Raw genomic sequence first — 13,247 nt, 5'->3', positions numbered from 1 at the left:
CTCACCTCACCTACCACCAATCAGAGACTTGCGCACAAACCGATCAGGCACCTTGTAACCCAACCTTATAAAAGACCCCAACAACCGGCCCTCAGGGCTCACACAGACACCCCTCGCCTGTGTGGCCCACTATTGTCTATGACAGCATACCCCTAATAAACTCCTTTTCTATTCTCATACTTTAACTGGTAAATTCTTTTACCACCATGTCACCAGCTGGCTGCCTTGTTGTATCCCACAACACTTTCTTCTTGAAGTGACCCTCCCATTGGCTCCTGGGACCCCTTCCTTCTGTCCCACTATGCCTGATTGATTCCTCTTCCTCCACTATCCCTAAAGTCAGTGGTCCCCAAATGTCTGCCTCTACCCTCTTCTCCTTTTGCTTTAGGCAAGAAGTAATGCTCACACCCTCATCTTTGCTCCAGAGCCTCAGACCTCTGTATCCAGTTCCTTCCTGGGCAGCTCTTCAAGGATGACACACAGCCCCCATGACTCCACAAGGCCTGAACCCAACTCCCTCCCAACCTGCACCCTACCTCTCGGATTCCCACCATCTGCCCACCTGGGCATCATTCATCCTTCTAGTCACTCTTGTACACACACACACACACACACACACACACACACACACACAAACACACACACACGACCATCACCAGGGATCCTGCTGGATTCCTCTGTGAACCTCTGTAAGCCAAAGTCCCTGTGCACATTACAGATGATTCTTGGACTCATTTAAACTCCAGGATCACTGAAAATAAGGTGGTCTCTAACTGCCTTCCCACACCAGGGTTCCAAGGACACCATCTGTGCCAGATGGTGACGCAGTCCCTTCCCTGTGGACTTGCTGAGTCAGGAGTGGCCTATAGCAACTCAGGCCAGCATGCCAGGCCTATCAGTTTCAATCCCAGTTAGATAATATATCAGGAATCGAAGGAAAATTCATATTCCTCAGGCAGATCTAATCTGCCCTTGTCACCCACCTTAGCCTGAACTTTGCGACTCCCTGGGGTGGGGCAGAAAGAGGGAAGGGCCATCCAGTTGCCTCCTTTTATGCAGGGGAAAGACTAGGTCCAGAAAACCTGCAGGTCTTCAGGAAGCCAAGGTCAAGCTTGTTCTGGGTCCCTGGTCTCCCAACCCCCAGGCAGGGGCCGACAGGCAGCAGGTGAGGGCTCCGTCCAACATCTTCTGCTGCCTCTTAATGAGCTCAAAGGTTATTTTGGGGGTGGCAGGATTTTCTGCTTGACCTGTTAAGATCCTGGGAGAGACAAGGAAGAGGAGGAGGGCCGGGAGGTAGGAGGGGCCTCGGGAGCTGTCTTCATCTGGGACATTCCAGGCCTGCAGGAGCTGGCTGTCCTGGGGGAGAAGTAGGTGCTGCTGGGGGCTCCTGCCTCCCACTCGACCCCAGCTCGCAGAGCCTCAGGAGACTGCACCAAAAGGAGTGGTGGGTCATTCCCTGGAGAGGTCATCATGGCCCGCAGGAAGGGGTGCTTGAACAGTCAGACCAAGTGGGCCCTTGTCAGCGGGGCCAGTGTGGCTGTAGTGTTCGCCATCGGGATGGTCCTGTGCTTCACACTGCAGGAGCACACCCAACCAGGTAGGGGCCTCCCGGTCATGCCACCTGGCTGGCTTCGCCCATCCTTCCCTCCTTGTCCCCACCAAGGCTCTGTCCACATTGATAGCTCTGATGGCCTCCTCTCCCATCCCTACTCATCCTCCTTCCACAGCTTGACTTGCCTCTCCTATCCACCAATCCCACTAAGACTTCACCCCAAGCAGAAGGTCCCGTTAACTTTCTTTCCCTTCCTCCTTTGCCTGGCTTCAGCTGCCTGAGGACCACAGAATCTCAGTCTTCAGCCCAACCTCCTTCTGTGCCCCCAGATTCCTTCTTGGGGAGTCACAGGGGCATCTCAAACTCAGCTGACTGAGCTGAACTTTCCCCACCACCACCTGCTGGTCCCTGCGCCCTCTCCCAGTGAAGGGCTCCTCCATTCACACGGGGACCTGGGAGCACCTCCTCTCCTCCTGTATCTTCAGCCCTGCGCCTCAAGGCTTCTTCCTTTCCATCATCTACCCTCCCACTCTGACCTCTCAGTCCTCCATCTCCTGCTGAACCCCTGCAGCAATCTTCCCCCTCCCACACAGACTCTCTGCCTGCCACCAGCCTGGCTCTCACCAGCCCATGCTCGCTCTGCCACCAAGGAGATCCTTGCCTGCTGTCTCCAGCACACACTCAACTCCTTTGCTGGCACCCAAGGCCATTTACAACCTGATCACAGCCCTTTTTTCTAATTTTGCCCTATTCCATTTCTCTACATCAGTACTGGGCCAGGGGCCATTCCCTTAGGCAATCACACTTTTTCCTGTGGCCAAGCTTTTGCTTATACTGTTCTCTCTGCGTGGAATAACCTAGTCCTCTCTTTTGGTCAAATTCACACATCATCCTTCTCGGTCTCCCTTACGTGTTCCCTTCCCAGTGAACTTCCTAACACCCCCAGGCTGGTTCAAAGCTTCCTTACACCCAGGAACCCATGTATTTCTCTCTCACGCAGCACTGATGACTCTGGGGGACTCCGGGGTCCACTGTCTATCTCCTAGATGCCATGCTGGACACCCCCTGGGGAACCAGGGAGGGTCAGTGGGATGTACAGATGGGAGTCCTGGGCTGGGCGAGAACTGATGCTAATAGCCCTCTTGGTCTTGACTCCAGGCTGTAAGCAGGATGCGGTCTGCCGCCCCGACGCAGACATGCTGGACTACCTACTGAGCCTGGGTCAGATCAGCCAAAGGGATGGCCTGCTGGTCAACTGGTACCACGCTGCCAACAGCCAGGAGGATATGAAGGCTGCCCTCAGCAGTAAGTCCAGTCGCCAGGACTGGGACAGGCTGAGGGGAGATGGAGGGAGAGCAGAGGAGGGGCTAAGGGAGCTCTACCTACAAGGAGGCATTCTGATGGGTATCTTGCCTTTCTCCACTTGAGGAAGTGGAGGCTCAAAGGTTAAGTGACTGGCTTAGGTTGTACAGAGATGTCTGGTTCCAAGCTCATGTCCTGCCCTCCCTCCAATGGCTTGTCAGGAGACTGCTTCCCCACTCAGGAGGCCTTTGCCCTCAAAGCCTAAGGAAGCCAGAAGATGCGTTTGACCTCCAGCACTACCAAAAACAAGCTGTGAAAACCTGAGTAAACCAAAAAAGCTCCTGAGTCTCTGATTCAGAATGATTATGGGAGCCAGTCGGCAGCTGATTCCTGTGCGGACACACGCTCCCATTCCACGTGGGGCCTCCTGGGGCCATGAGCAAAGTTTTGTGGGTACCATTTGACAGAAGAAAAATGAAGGCTCAGAAAAGTTTGGTGTGGGCCATCTCAGAGGGTCAGGGAGGCCACGAGGCATGGGGGTGGTTAAAGCAAAAGTAGATTTACACACTCCATAGACAGAGTGCTAGCCATCTCCAAAGGCAAGAGAGAGTGACCAGTAACCCACCCAAGGTCACACAGCTTGCAAGTGTTAGGACTGGGACTAGAAGCTGGCAGTCTTGGGTTCAGGGTGGGCACACAGCCATAGTGCTCTTCTGCCGGATGTGAGGCAGAGAGCTCCTGGCATCTGGGATGCCTGGCAACGTCCAGTCTGCTCCCTCTGGGGAGCAGCACTCCTTCCCACCTGACTGTGCCCCTGAGGACCAGGGCTTCTACTGTGGCTGCAGGAACCTGATCTTTCCCTCATTTCCTGTCCCTTCTTCAAATCCCTACCCAAACAAGTCAGCCCCCAGATTCAGCATCTGGAAGGCACATAACAGGTGCTGATGACAAGGGAGAAAATTTCTAGGAGGAAGGTGGAACCAGGTGGCGATCACAAGGAGGCAGGTTAGGTCCATCAGTCTTTAGTCCACTTCACTAAACATTTTCTGGGCCTGTGCTCTGGACCCAGGTCAGAAGGAAGGTTTAGAAATGACTGAGACATGACCTGGGGTTCATGGAGCTCGCAGTGTCTCAAGGGAGACGGCTGGTGTAGATCCAGCAAGGCAGCAGCATCGGAGGGTCACCGGGACTCTCTCCCAGAGCAGCCCCACCTTCCCCAGACTGGAAATGGCCCCCTTAGATGGGGAAGGAGACCCCTTAGCACCCATTCTCTTGAGCTACCCTCTTACCTGCCCAGCTGCCCGGCTTGGGCCTGGCTTCTCTGGGCCTTATTGGGCCCCAAACCCTTTGGACCCCTCTCTCTGCATTCCCAGATAACTAAAAGTTAAGATAAGAAAGGACTTTGTGTTCAAGCCATAAAAATAAAGGCTACCTTCATACTGCCCTTCACGGTTTACAAGGTGCTTTTATGTCCATATCCTGCAAGTCAGGGCCTGAGGCGGGAGGCTCATCCCCATCTTGCCAGTGAAGACACCAGGACCCGCAACCTCCGGGCAGAAGGAATAACATGAGGATGAAATGGGACGAGGCCAAGTACCTGCTCAGTGCTGGGGACAGCCTGGCACTCAGCTTCCTTCCCCTCCTGGATATCCAGACATCTAGGTGTTAGAGAAATCTGTAAAACTCCTCTGCACTTTTGGGCAAGCTCTTCCACCTTTCTGGACCCGAGCTGGTTGACCTTAACTTCTCTATCATTCATTCATTCTGTCATTCATCATCCAACAAACATTTCTGAAGCTCCTTTTTAGGCCTGATACCATCTTGGCATCAGATGTGCAAGTGATGGTCAGTGCAGACCCAGACCCTGCTCCCTGGCACTTACACTCAGGACGACTGATGCTGAGCGAGCAATTACACGGGGGCTGAGTGCTCAGAGGAGAAGCAGGTGACCTAACTCGACTGGGTGTGGGGTTCAGGGATGGCCTCCTTGAGGAAGTGATATTTTAAGCCAACACCCACAGATGAGCTGGAGGTGGCCTAGTAAAGCTGCAGAGGGAAGAGTGTTGCCAAGGCAACAGCCAGCCACATGGAATCGCCCAGGGATGGGAGGACAAGATAGTTGAGCCCCGATACTCAAAGTGTGGTCCACGGACCAGCGGCATGGGCATCATGGGGGAGCTTGTTAGACATCTCAGGCCCTGCCCCAGACCTACTGATCAGAACGTGCATTTTAACAGTTTTTGGGTGATTTCTGTGTGCACATTAATGCTGGAGAAGCAGGAGTGGATGGAACCTAGAGATTGAGGGAAAGAGGAATTCAAGATGAGACTGGAAAATTTGCCAGGGCCTGGTCATTCATGGTCAGGCGTTTGGATTTGATTCTCAGGGCAAAGGGCAGGGCTGTTTTTGTTTTTTAATAGAAGTGACACGATCAGGTACATGTTTGGAACACTCACTCTAGTGGCTGTGTAGAGAATGGACTTGGAGGGAAGTGAGAATGGTCAGGACACTGCAAATATAAACCAGAAGAGGCCCCTCCTCATGCCAGCTGTCTGAGATGATGCGGGAGCCACCCCGCCCTCCCCGCACTCTGTTCCCTGGGCAGAGACCCTGGTCAGCTCTTCCAGGTCTGCTTCTCACTGGAAAGGCCTTAGCTCTCTCTGGACTGAACTCTCAGGGCAGGAATGACACAGCCACCTGACCGAGTTAACTGCGTGAATTTAGGAGATAAAAATAACAATGCTCAGTGCTGTAAGGGTGCAGGGAGATGGACCAGCTTATGTACTTCTGAACAGAACATGAATCAGAAGAATTTTTCTAGACAGTAATTTGATCATATGGGCTTTAAAAACGACCCTGCATTGCCCTGACTCAAATTCTGCAAGTCAGGATCAGAAATAATCAGAAAATCAGAATAAAATTGTATCGTTACTTATTAGTAGCAAAGATTAGAAACTCCTGAAATGTCTCAGGAATAAGGGAGTGGCTAACTAAAGCAGGGTGAGTGCCCTCCATCAGGAATTCTGCAGCTTTTTTTTCTAATGAGACGTAGAAAGGATTGTGAACGTGCATTATAATATTGAAAGAAAAGGATTAAAAATTATAAATGCAGCATGGTCTCAACTGGTAAAAACTATACATAGATAAAAATGGAAGAAAATACATCAAAAATGAACTATGATGGAAATGTAGGTGACTATTTCCCTTCTTTCTGCTTTTCTGTATTTTCCAAATGTTCTGTAATAAACGTGTTATAAATGAGAAAAAAGGGACTGATTGAGTTTGTCCTCTTGCACAGGCGATGCCATGGTCCTAGAGGCAGATGTCACAGTAGAAGGACTTGGCACGGCCAACGAGACAGGGCTTCCAATCATGGCGCACCCCCCAGCGATTTACAGTGACAACACCCTGGAGCAGTGGCTGGAGACTGTGCTGACCTCTTCTCAGAAGGGTAAGGACCTCTCTCAGCCCCTCCCTGGCTGCCCAGCCCCCTGGTCCTCAAGCCACATGTCAAGGATCTCTCCACTGGGAGGCAATTCCAGTCCCCGTCAGAAGTTGCTTGTTGCCTCGGCTTTCCAGCCCACACCCTAGAGGCCTGGGCTCCGAAGATTGGTGAGATGAGGGATGTAAAAGTGCAGGATAAGCTGCAAAGGGCCAACCTCGTGCAGGGTGTTCCCTCCTGAATCCACAGAACTGGACACACATGCCCAAAACCAAATTCCACCTTCCCCTCCCATGTCTCTTTGCCAATTGCAGTCAGAATCCAGACATCCCCCTAATGCTTCTCCCTCATCCCCCACATACACTCATCTGCTGCATCTGCCAGTTCTAACCCTGAATCCTACCCCTTGATTCAGCCCCAGCCACATCATTTTCCCCCTGGACCTCCTTCCTTACTGGTTTCCTTCCTTCAAACTCAACCCCTACCTGAGTGAGCTTTCCAAAATGCCAATTGTCATGTCACTCCCCAGCTTTAACCATCCATGGCTCCCCACTGTCCTCAGGACAAAGTGTGATCTCCTTGGCCTGGCTTTTAACATCCTTCTCTAACTTCCCACCCTCATCTCTGGCTTTTCCCGTCATTCCCAGCCCCCACCCCCCTCAACAGAATGGGCTATTGTTCACGCTGGGTCCTTCCTCTACATAGACAACCCTCCTCCACTCACATGCCCCCTCCCAAAGACCCAATGACCTCCCCACAGGCTCGAGTGGCCCTGAGCCTGCCAGCTCAAGAATCACAGTGCCTTTTCATTGGATGCTTGACAACCCCTGCACCAGCCCCAGGTCCCAGGCCCTTAGCCGTCCTCTGCTTCCTCCCTTTGGGGATGAGGGATGGGAGCTCACTCCTGCAGAACCAAGACCTTCCTCTTCAGGTTAGCTCTGCTTGTTTGAAAGCCCTTCTTAACGCCAGGCCAGAATCTGGTCCCTATCTTTCCCGTACCACCACCCCCATACCTGCTTTCTCTGCCCCAGTAAGTCATGTCTTCTGGTTCCTTCCTCCTGGAGCATGAGGGACCAGTTCCTCAAGCCCCTGGACCTCTCCCCACAGGCATCAAACTGGACTTCAAGAGCATCAAGGCTGTGGGCCCCTCCCTGGACCTCCTGCGGCGACTGACATCGGAGGGGAGAGTCCGGAGACCTGTGTGGATCAATGCCGACATCCAGAGGGGCCCCAACGTCCCCATCCCAATAGAGATCAATGCCACACGGTAAGTGTTCACCTCTCTGCCCAAGCTGTGTCCAGTCCTCTTCCTTCAACATCTGGCACAGTAGGTCCTCAGGGGACCTTTGCTGAATTTGCCTCCAGCCACACTATGCAACATCTGAGCCTTTGCACATGCTGTTTCCGCTGCCTTAAATGCCTTTCCCCCATTTCCTGATGAAACTTTGCCCAGTCATTACCTATCCCAGAAACTTCCCTGACACCCAAGGCTGCTGAGGACCTTCACCCACACTTCCTCTTAACACAGTCCTGATTTCATTGCGTTATCATTGTCAGGTTACAGGTTTGTCACCCCTACTATACCGTTTACTCCTGGAGGGCAAGCAAGGTCTAGTCCAGTGACCAGGGCAGGACTTGGCCTGCTAGAAAAGTCTAAAGCCCTGACTCCTTCCCCAGGCCCCTGAAATCCCAGCACTGCCACCAACAGCCATCACGTACACCAGCTACATGGTGCTCTCCAATTCACAAAAAAGGACCACATATAAGGAGAGACTATATCTGAGTTTGATTTTCACATAGCAATGCCAGGTTAGGAGCATTTTTTCCTCCTCATTTTGCAGATGAGAAAACTGACAATAATTGAGGCTCAATTTGTTGACTGTTTATTATGTATCACAGGCACTGTTTTAAGTACCTTAGTTGTAGAATACCATTTAACTCTTACAATGACAATGAGGTAGGTACTATTATTTTCATTTTGTTAATACAGGAACTATCTCACTAAAATTAAATGATCTGCCTAAGTCTAGTAATACGCAGAGCAGAGATTCAGAGCCAGGCTTTTATGATTCTAACCCTCATGCTCTTTACCATCTATCTCTACATCCATCCATCCATCCATCCATCTTTCCAGCCAGCCAGCCAACCATCCATCCATCCAATATTTAACATGATTCTCAAACTGAGGTGCATCTGGAAAGCAGCAGTTTGAAAATGTAGTCAGTGGCCCAAGATAAATGTGGTTCATCTTCTCCAAATGATTTTACTCAATATTTTGGGGAGAGGGAAAGAGTGATTATTTCCCTATTAAAATCCACATCAGGGCAAAATTTGAATGAAATTTTAAAATAAAATCTGGAAGTTCAGAGACTCCACAGATGATAGAACCCAGATCCCACACCCAGGGTTCTGGACTGCGTGCCCCCTGTCCAGGTAGGGATGTTTAAGAAGCCCTGTCCTGCTTGAAAGGATGCCATCTTTGAGAATCAAAGAGGTTGGATGAGCTACCGAAGGTCACAGAGTCAGGACCCAAATCCAGACCTGCCGGACACCAAAGTCCAAGCCTTACTGTGGGACTTCTGTTCCTTAGGACTCTGCCCTTATCTCATAGATGCAATAGGTCCTGCCTCTTCTTAGCATTGATGGGAACCCAGGAGATGAGGAAGGGGCTCTAAAAGACCAGCATCTTTTATCCTTTTCAGGTTCCTGGCCTTGGCCCAGGAGAAATATCCTGAGGCAACCCTGTCTACAGGCTGGACCACCCTCTACCTGCCCATGTTCCCGAACAGTACGTATACCCGAGCCATGGTGGAGAAGATGCAGGAGCTGGTGGGAGCACTGCCACAGAAGGTCACCTTCCCTTTGTACGCTCTCATGGCGCGGTCTGCCTGGCCCTACTTCAGCTGGCTGCTGGGCCAGTCTGAGAGGTGAGAGCTCCCAGGCCCCTGCCACAGCCCCTGCTCTCTCCAAACCCATTCCCAGGCACTGATGCTCCAGGAAGATCCCAGGTGCTCATGGCTAGAAGAGTCTTAATGATCATCTGGTCCAACCCCCTCTGGTGCCCCCTTTCCCTACAGTGTCCCTGCTTCCCTGCTTCCTGCTTATATACCTCTGGTAATGGGCAGCTCACTATCACCTGAGGCAGCCTGTTCATTGGTAGATAATCTTGCCTGTTGGAAAGTGTTTATGCTGAGACACAATTTGCCTCCCAGTTTTCTCCCATGGGAGCTGGCTGTGCCCCTGGGGCTGCACAGATTGCACCTGCAGCCTCTGCCCCAGGATAGCTCTGTAGGGATTGAGAAACCCCCATCCCCACCCCTGCACTCTGCTCCCAGCTGCCCAGCACCACCTTCCTTAGCCTCTCCCCACAGGAGTCTGGAGGCTGCCCCTTTCCCCTCTTCATACCTGACCTCTCCCCCTACCCCCTGTGCCCATCTCTCCTGTCCTTGTCTTTTTCCTAAGGCAAGATCCAAAAACAGACACTCCAAGTGAGGAGGCAGGGCAGGCCATCCCCTCCCTCCATCTAAGCCTCTGTGGTTTCTTCTGCCCCCAGGAAGGAGGTAGTGCTCTGCCCCTGCCCAGCTAGGGTCTAGCTCTGAGCACAGAAGTGGGGCTGAGGACTGCTGAGCCCAACAGGCACTGAGCCGGCTCTCTGGGCCCCAGGTACAGCCTGACGCTGTGGCAGGCCACCTCAGACTCCGTGTCAGTGGATGATCTCCTCTACATCCGGGACAACACCGCCCCCCACCAAGTCTACTATGACATCTTCGAGCCTGTCCTGTCACAGTTCAGGCAGCTTGCCAGTAGGGAGGGGTCTGGGGAGGGTGGGGAGGGCGGTGGGGCTGGATTCCACACAGGGCAGCAATTGGTGGAGCAGAGCTAGGAAGGGTGGAGCATTGGCAGGGGGAAATCCTGGGTGGGATGGGAGGAAGGAATTGTTTTAAGCATCAATTGTATGCGACCCCGATACAATATGCTGTCTAAGTCTCATAGATCCATGAAGCATGGATTCCATTTCACAGAACAGTTATGTAATTTACACAGTCATTCAGCTTGTACGTAGCAGAGCTCAGACTGGAACCAGCAAATTCCAAACCCCATCTGCTTCCCCTTGTAACACAGCTCCTCTGAGAGTTACTCTGGCAGTTCAGAAAATGGCCGCTCCACCGTACCTGCTAATCAATGATCCAGACACTACCTATTCCTTCGTCCAAACCCTCATTCCCTGGACTCCAAACTTAGGAGAGCCTGCAGTTAAGTCATCTCAAAGGGGACCCAGCAGACCCAACACTCCTGCCATGGGAGCCATCTAGGCGAGGGGAAAGAATACCAGCTTTGGAGCCAGATGGATCTGGTTCCATCAGGTTCTAATCAAAGCAACTCTGCCTCATGGCTATAGGACCTTGGGCAAGTCACCTGTAATCTACAAAACAGGGAGTTACAGCTCCCTGGAAGCTTGCTGTGAGGCTTAGGGAGGATGTGTATAGGGCCATGCTACATAGAAGGTGCCCCACGGCTGGTGGTCACTTCATCTTGGCAATTTGTCCCACAGTGAATGCCTCACGGAAGCAAAACTACTACACTGGGGGCAGCCTGACCCCGTTTCTCCAACTCCCTGGGGGTAGCAGTCTGAGTGTGGAGTGGCTGGTTCCTGACATTCGGGGCCATGGAAGCACAGCAACAGTGGGCCTCCCAGGTAAGGTCTGCCTGCAGTCCTTGTGCGCCTAGCTTTCCCATGAGGGCTTCCAATGCTGGGGGAGCTACCTCAGGCCTCAGTTACCATGGCAACACAGCTGCGCGCTTAGGGAGTACAGTGCTGGCAAGAGTGTGGGGCCTTCAGACCAGCACCTGTGAGCCCGCAGTCACATCATGCTGCAGGAGAGGCGGGCACGGGCCCCAGGGCCAAGCCATAGGCAAGGGCCCAGAACTAAGTTAACGGCTTATTGGTTAATTCTCACGAGCCCCGGGCACATTTATAAAGCAGCCCTTTCATCTGGAACCCAGATCCCATCAACAGGTCCCATTACCCCCCTGCTATCCCTTTAGCTTCAGCAAGGGCCTCTGACACCCCAGGATAACCTAAACCCTAGACACTCTTCCTGCACTACCTCTTCCAGACAGAGAAGGCATGATCCTGCTGAACGTTGGCCTCCAGGAGCCCGCAGCTGAGAACCCCATGCCCATCGTGCGTGCCCCAGATGGCCGTGCCCTGACGCTGGAGTCCTGCCTGCAGCAGCTGGCCACACACCCCCGACGGTGGGGCGTCCATGTGCACATTGCAGAGCCCACAGCCCTCCGGCCAACCCTGGCCATGCTGGCCCACCTCTCTGCCCTAGGCCACCTGTCTAGGCCTGTGTGGGTCGGGGCCACAATCTCCCACGGGAGTTTTGTGGTCCCTGGCTACATGGCTGGCAGGGAGTTTCTTACAGCTATGGCTGAGGTTTTCCCCCATGTGACAGTGGCACCACGCTGGCCTGAGGAAGTGCTGGGCAGTGGCTACAGGGAACAGCTGCTCACAGATATGCTGGATCTATGCCAGGGCCTCTGGCAACCTGTGTCCTTCCAGCTGCAGGCTGGGCCGCTGGGCCAGAGCACAGCTGGCGTGGTGGACAGACTGCTGGCAGCCTCCCCCCGGGCCACTGTCACAGTGGAGCACAACCCTGGTCGGGGCAACTACGCATCTGTGCGGGGAGTGCTGCTGGCAGCCAGAGCCGTGGATAAGACCCGAGTCTACTACAAGCTACCCCAGGGTTACCGCGAAGATTTGCTGGCAGATGTTGGTAGAAACTGACCACCCAGGGGTGCTGGGCTGGCAGACCCCTGGGTAGAGGCTTCCCAAGGGGGAGGCGGGAAGAAATAAATGCCTCTGACTTCCTCAGTGCACTGCACATGTGTCCTCGGGGCAGGATGGAATGGGAATGGGTGTGAGGTGGCCACTGAGGGTGCCTAGAGGGTCTGGAGGCTGGGGGCCAGATCGTTCCGGTTGTCCAGGAGGAACTGCTCACAAGCCTTGAAGGTGGTGTAGAACTCAGAGGAGAGGCCGGTCACATTGGTGGTCACATAGTTGAGAAGGCCCGTGGTGGCCTGGTTGTAGTAGGACACCTGCAGGGCAGGAAGCTGCACTCAGGGAGGTGGGGGCGCAGGGGGCGGCTGAGTGGACAAGAGGCAGGAGGGAAGCAGCCTTGCTTGCCTGCTAGGAAGGCAGCAAACAGGAGCTGGCACCTGGGGCCTTAGAAGATTGTATGACTGGCAGGCCTGACCTCCTCCAGCAAGTCTCCCCTGACCCCTCCTCTGTGTGCTGACAATCCTGGCTTCCCTCTGTCACCACACACTGTACTGTCACCAAGTGCCTCCCCTGTCAGGTAGGAGGCTCTGGAAGACAGGTACTGGATCTCCAGAGCCCAGCATGGAATCCCTTTTAAATGAAGGTGCTCTCTGGGGCCATACACAAGTTAGAATAAGCCCAGGGATCGCCCTGAGAAGCTCGCCTGTTTAAGCGTATTAAGTTAGCAAACACTGTCCAAGGCCCTACCTGGGAGGAGTCTCAGGGCCCTAACAGCCTTTGTGAGCTGAGGAAGGGGAGCTGGGTATCCCCAACCCCATACGCTCTCAGCTCCTCCCCCACACTTTCAATTAACACTGACTGCTCTGCTGAGTTTTATGGGCCCTGAGAGCCATATAAAGCCTTCCTAGAAAGAAGTAAATAAGGAGATGGAATTTTAGATCAGAACACAGGCCTTCTGCCCTCGGCGTCCAGAGCTTTTTCAGAGACCCTGCAGTGGCCTCGGACTTATCTCTGCACAGATTAGATCTTATTCTATCTTAATGAAGGCTCATTTTCAGACACTGTTAGGCTCCCCTAAGCTGGAAGAGAGCCTGATGGCGGGTGTGGCTGAGTCTGGAGCTGAGCCAGACAGCACTGAGCTCTGTGTGGCTTTGGGGGTGAATCTG

At 53.2% G+C, this 13,247-nt stretch overlaps 2 protein-coding genes across 8 annotated transcripts in view; one reads left to right on the top strand and one right to left on the bottom strand.

Annotated features, from left to right (window-relative positions):
- ACOT11 (acyl-CoA thioesterase 11) overlaps positions 1 to 13,247 on the bottom strand; it is a 59,726-nt gene that overhangs the window by 4,088 nt on the left and 42,391 nt on the right. For 5 of the 7 annotated variants that reach the window (XM_032494343.1, XM_032494344.1, XM_032494346.1 and 2 more), the window contains one exon: positions 12,302 to 12,398. In XM_032494343.1, the coding sequence (XP_032350234.1) occupies positions 12,302 to 12,398 (97 nt within the window). Of the gene's footprint in view, positions 1 to 8,156; positions 12,399 to 13,247 lie in introns of those variants that run through there. The other 2 variants (XM_032494345.1, XM_032494349.1) reach the window with 1 other exon arrangement.
- Positions 1,466 to 12,177, top strand: FAM151A (family with sequence similarity 151 member A). Its single transcript, XM_006180126.3, has 8 exons — positions 1,466 to 1,597; positions 2,711 to 2,857; positions 6,153 to 6,305; positions 7,404 to 7,563; positions 8,999 to 9,223; positions 9,960 to 10,099; positions 10,849 to 10,992; positions 11,414 to 12,177. Exons 1-8 carry the CDS (start codon positions 1,471 to 1,473, stop codon positions 12,085 to 12,087), a joined length of 1,770 nt encoding a protein of 589 aa, XP_006180188.1. The 5' UTR covers positions 1,466 to 1,470; the 3' UTR covers positions 12,088 to 12,177.

This window comes from Camelus ferus, chromosome 13 (assembly GCF_009834535.1).
Source record: "Camelus ferus isolate YT-003-E chromosome 13, BCGSAC_Cfer_1.0, whole genome shotgun sequence".
In the NCBI taxonomy this organism is placed as follows: Eukaryota; Metazoa; Chordata; class Mammalia; order Artiodactyla; family Camelidae; genus Camelus; species Camelus ferus.
This window is presented reverse-complemented; position numbering and strand designations above follow the sequence as displayed.

What these genes read in the sequence shown, in the direction of transcription:
- FAM151A (XM_006180126.3), top strand. Translation starts at nt 1,471, where the DNA reads ATGGCCCGCAGGAAGGGGTGCTTGAACAGTCAGACCAAGTGGGCCCTT. An exon ending in ATAGAGATCAATGCCACACG is followed by an intron (nt 7,564 to 8,998) that starts GTAAGTGTTCAC and finishes TATCCTTTTCAG; the next exon opens with GTTCCTGGCCTTGGCCCAGG. An exon ending in ACAGTTCAGGCAGCTTGCCA is followed by an intron (nt 10,100 to 10,848) that starts GTAGGGAGGGGT and finishes TTTGTCCCACAG; the next exon opens with TGAATGCCTCACGGAAGCAA.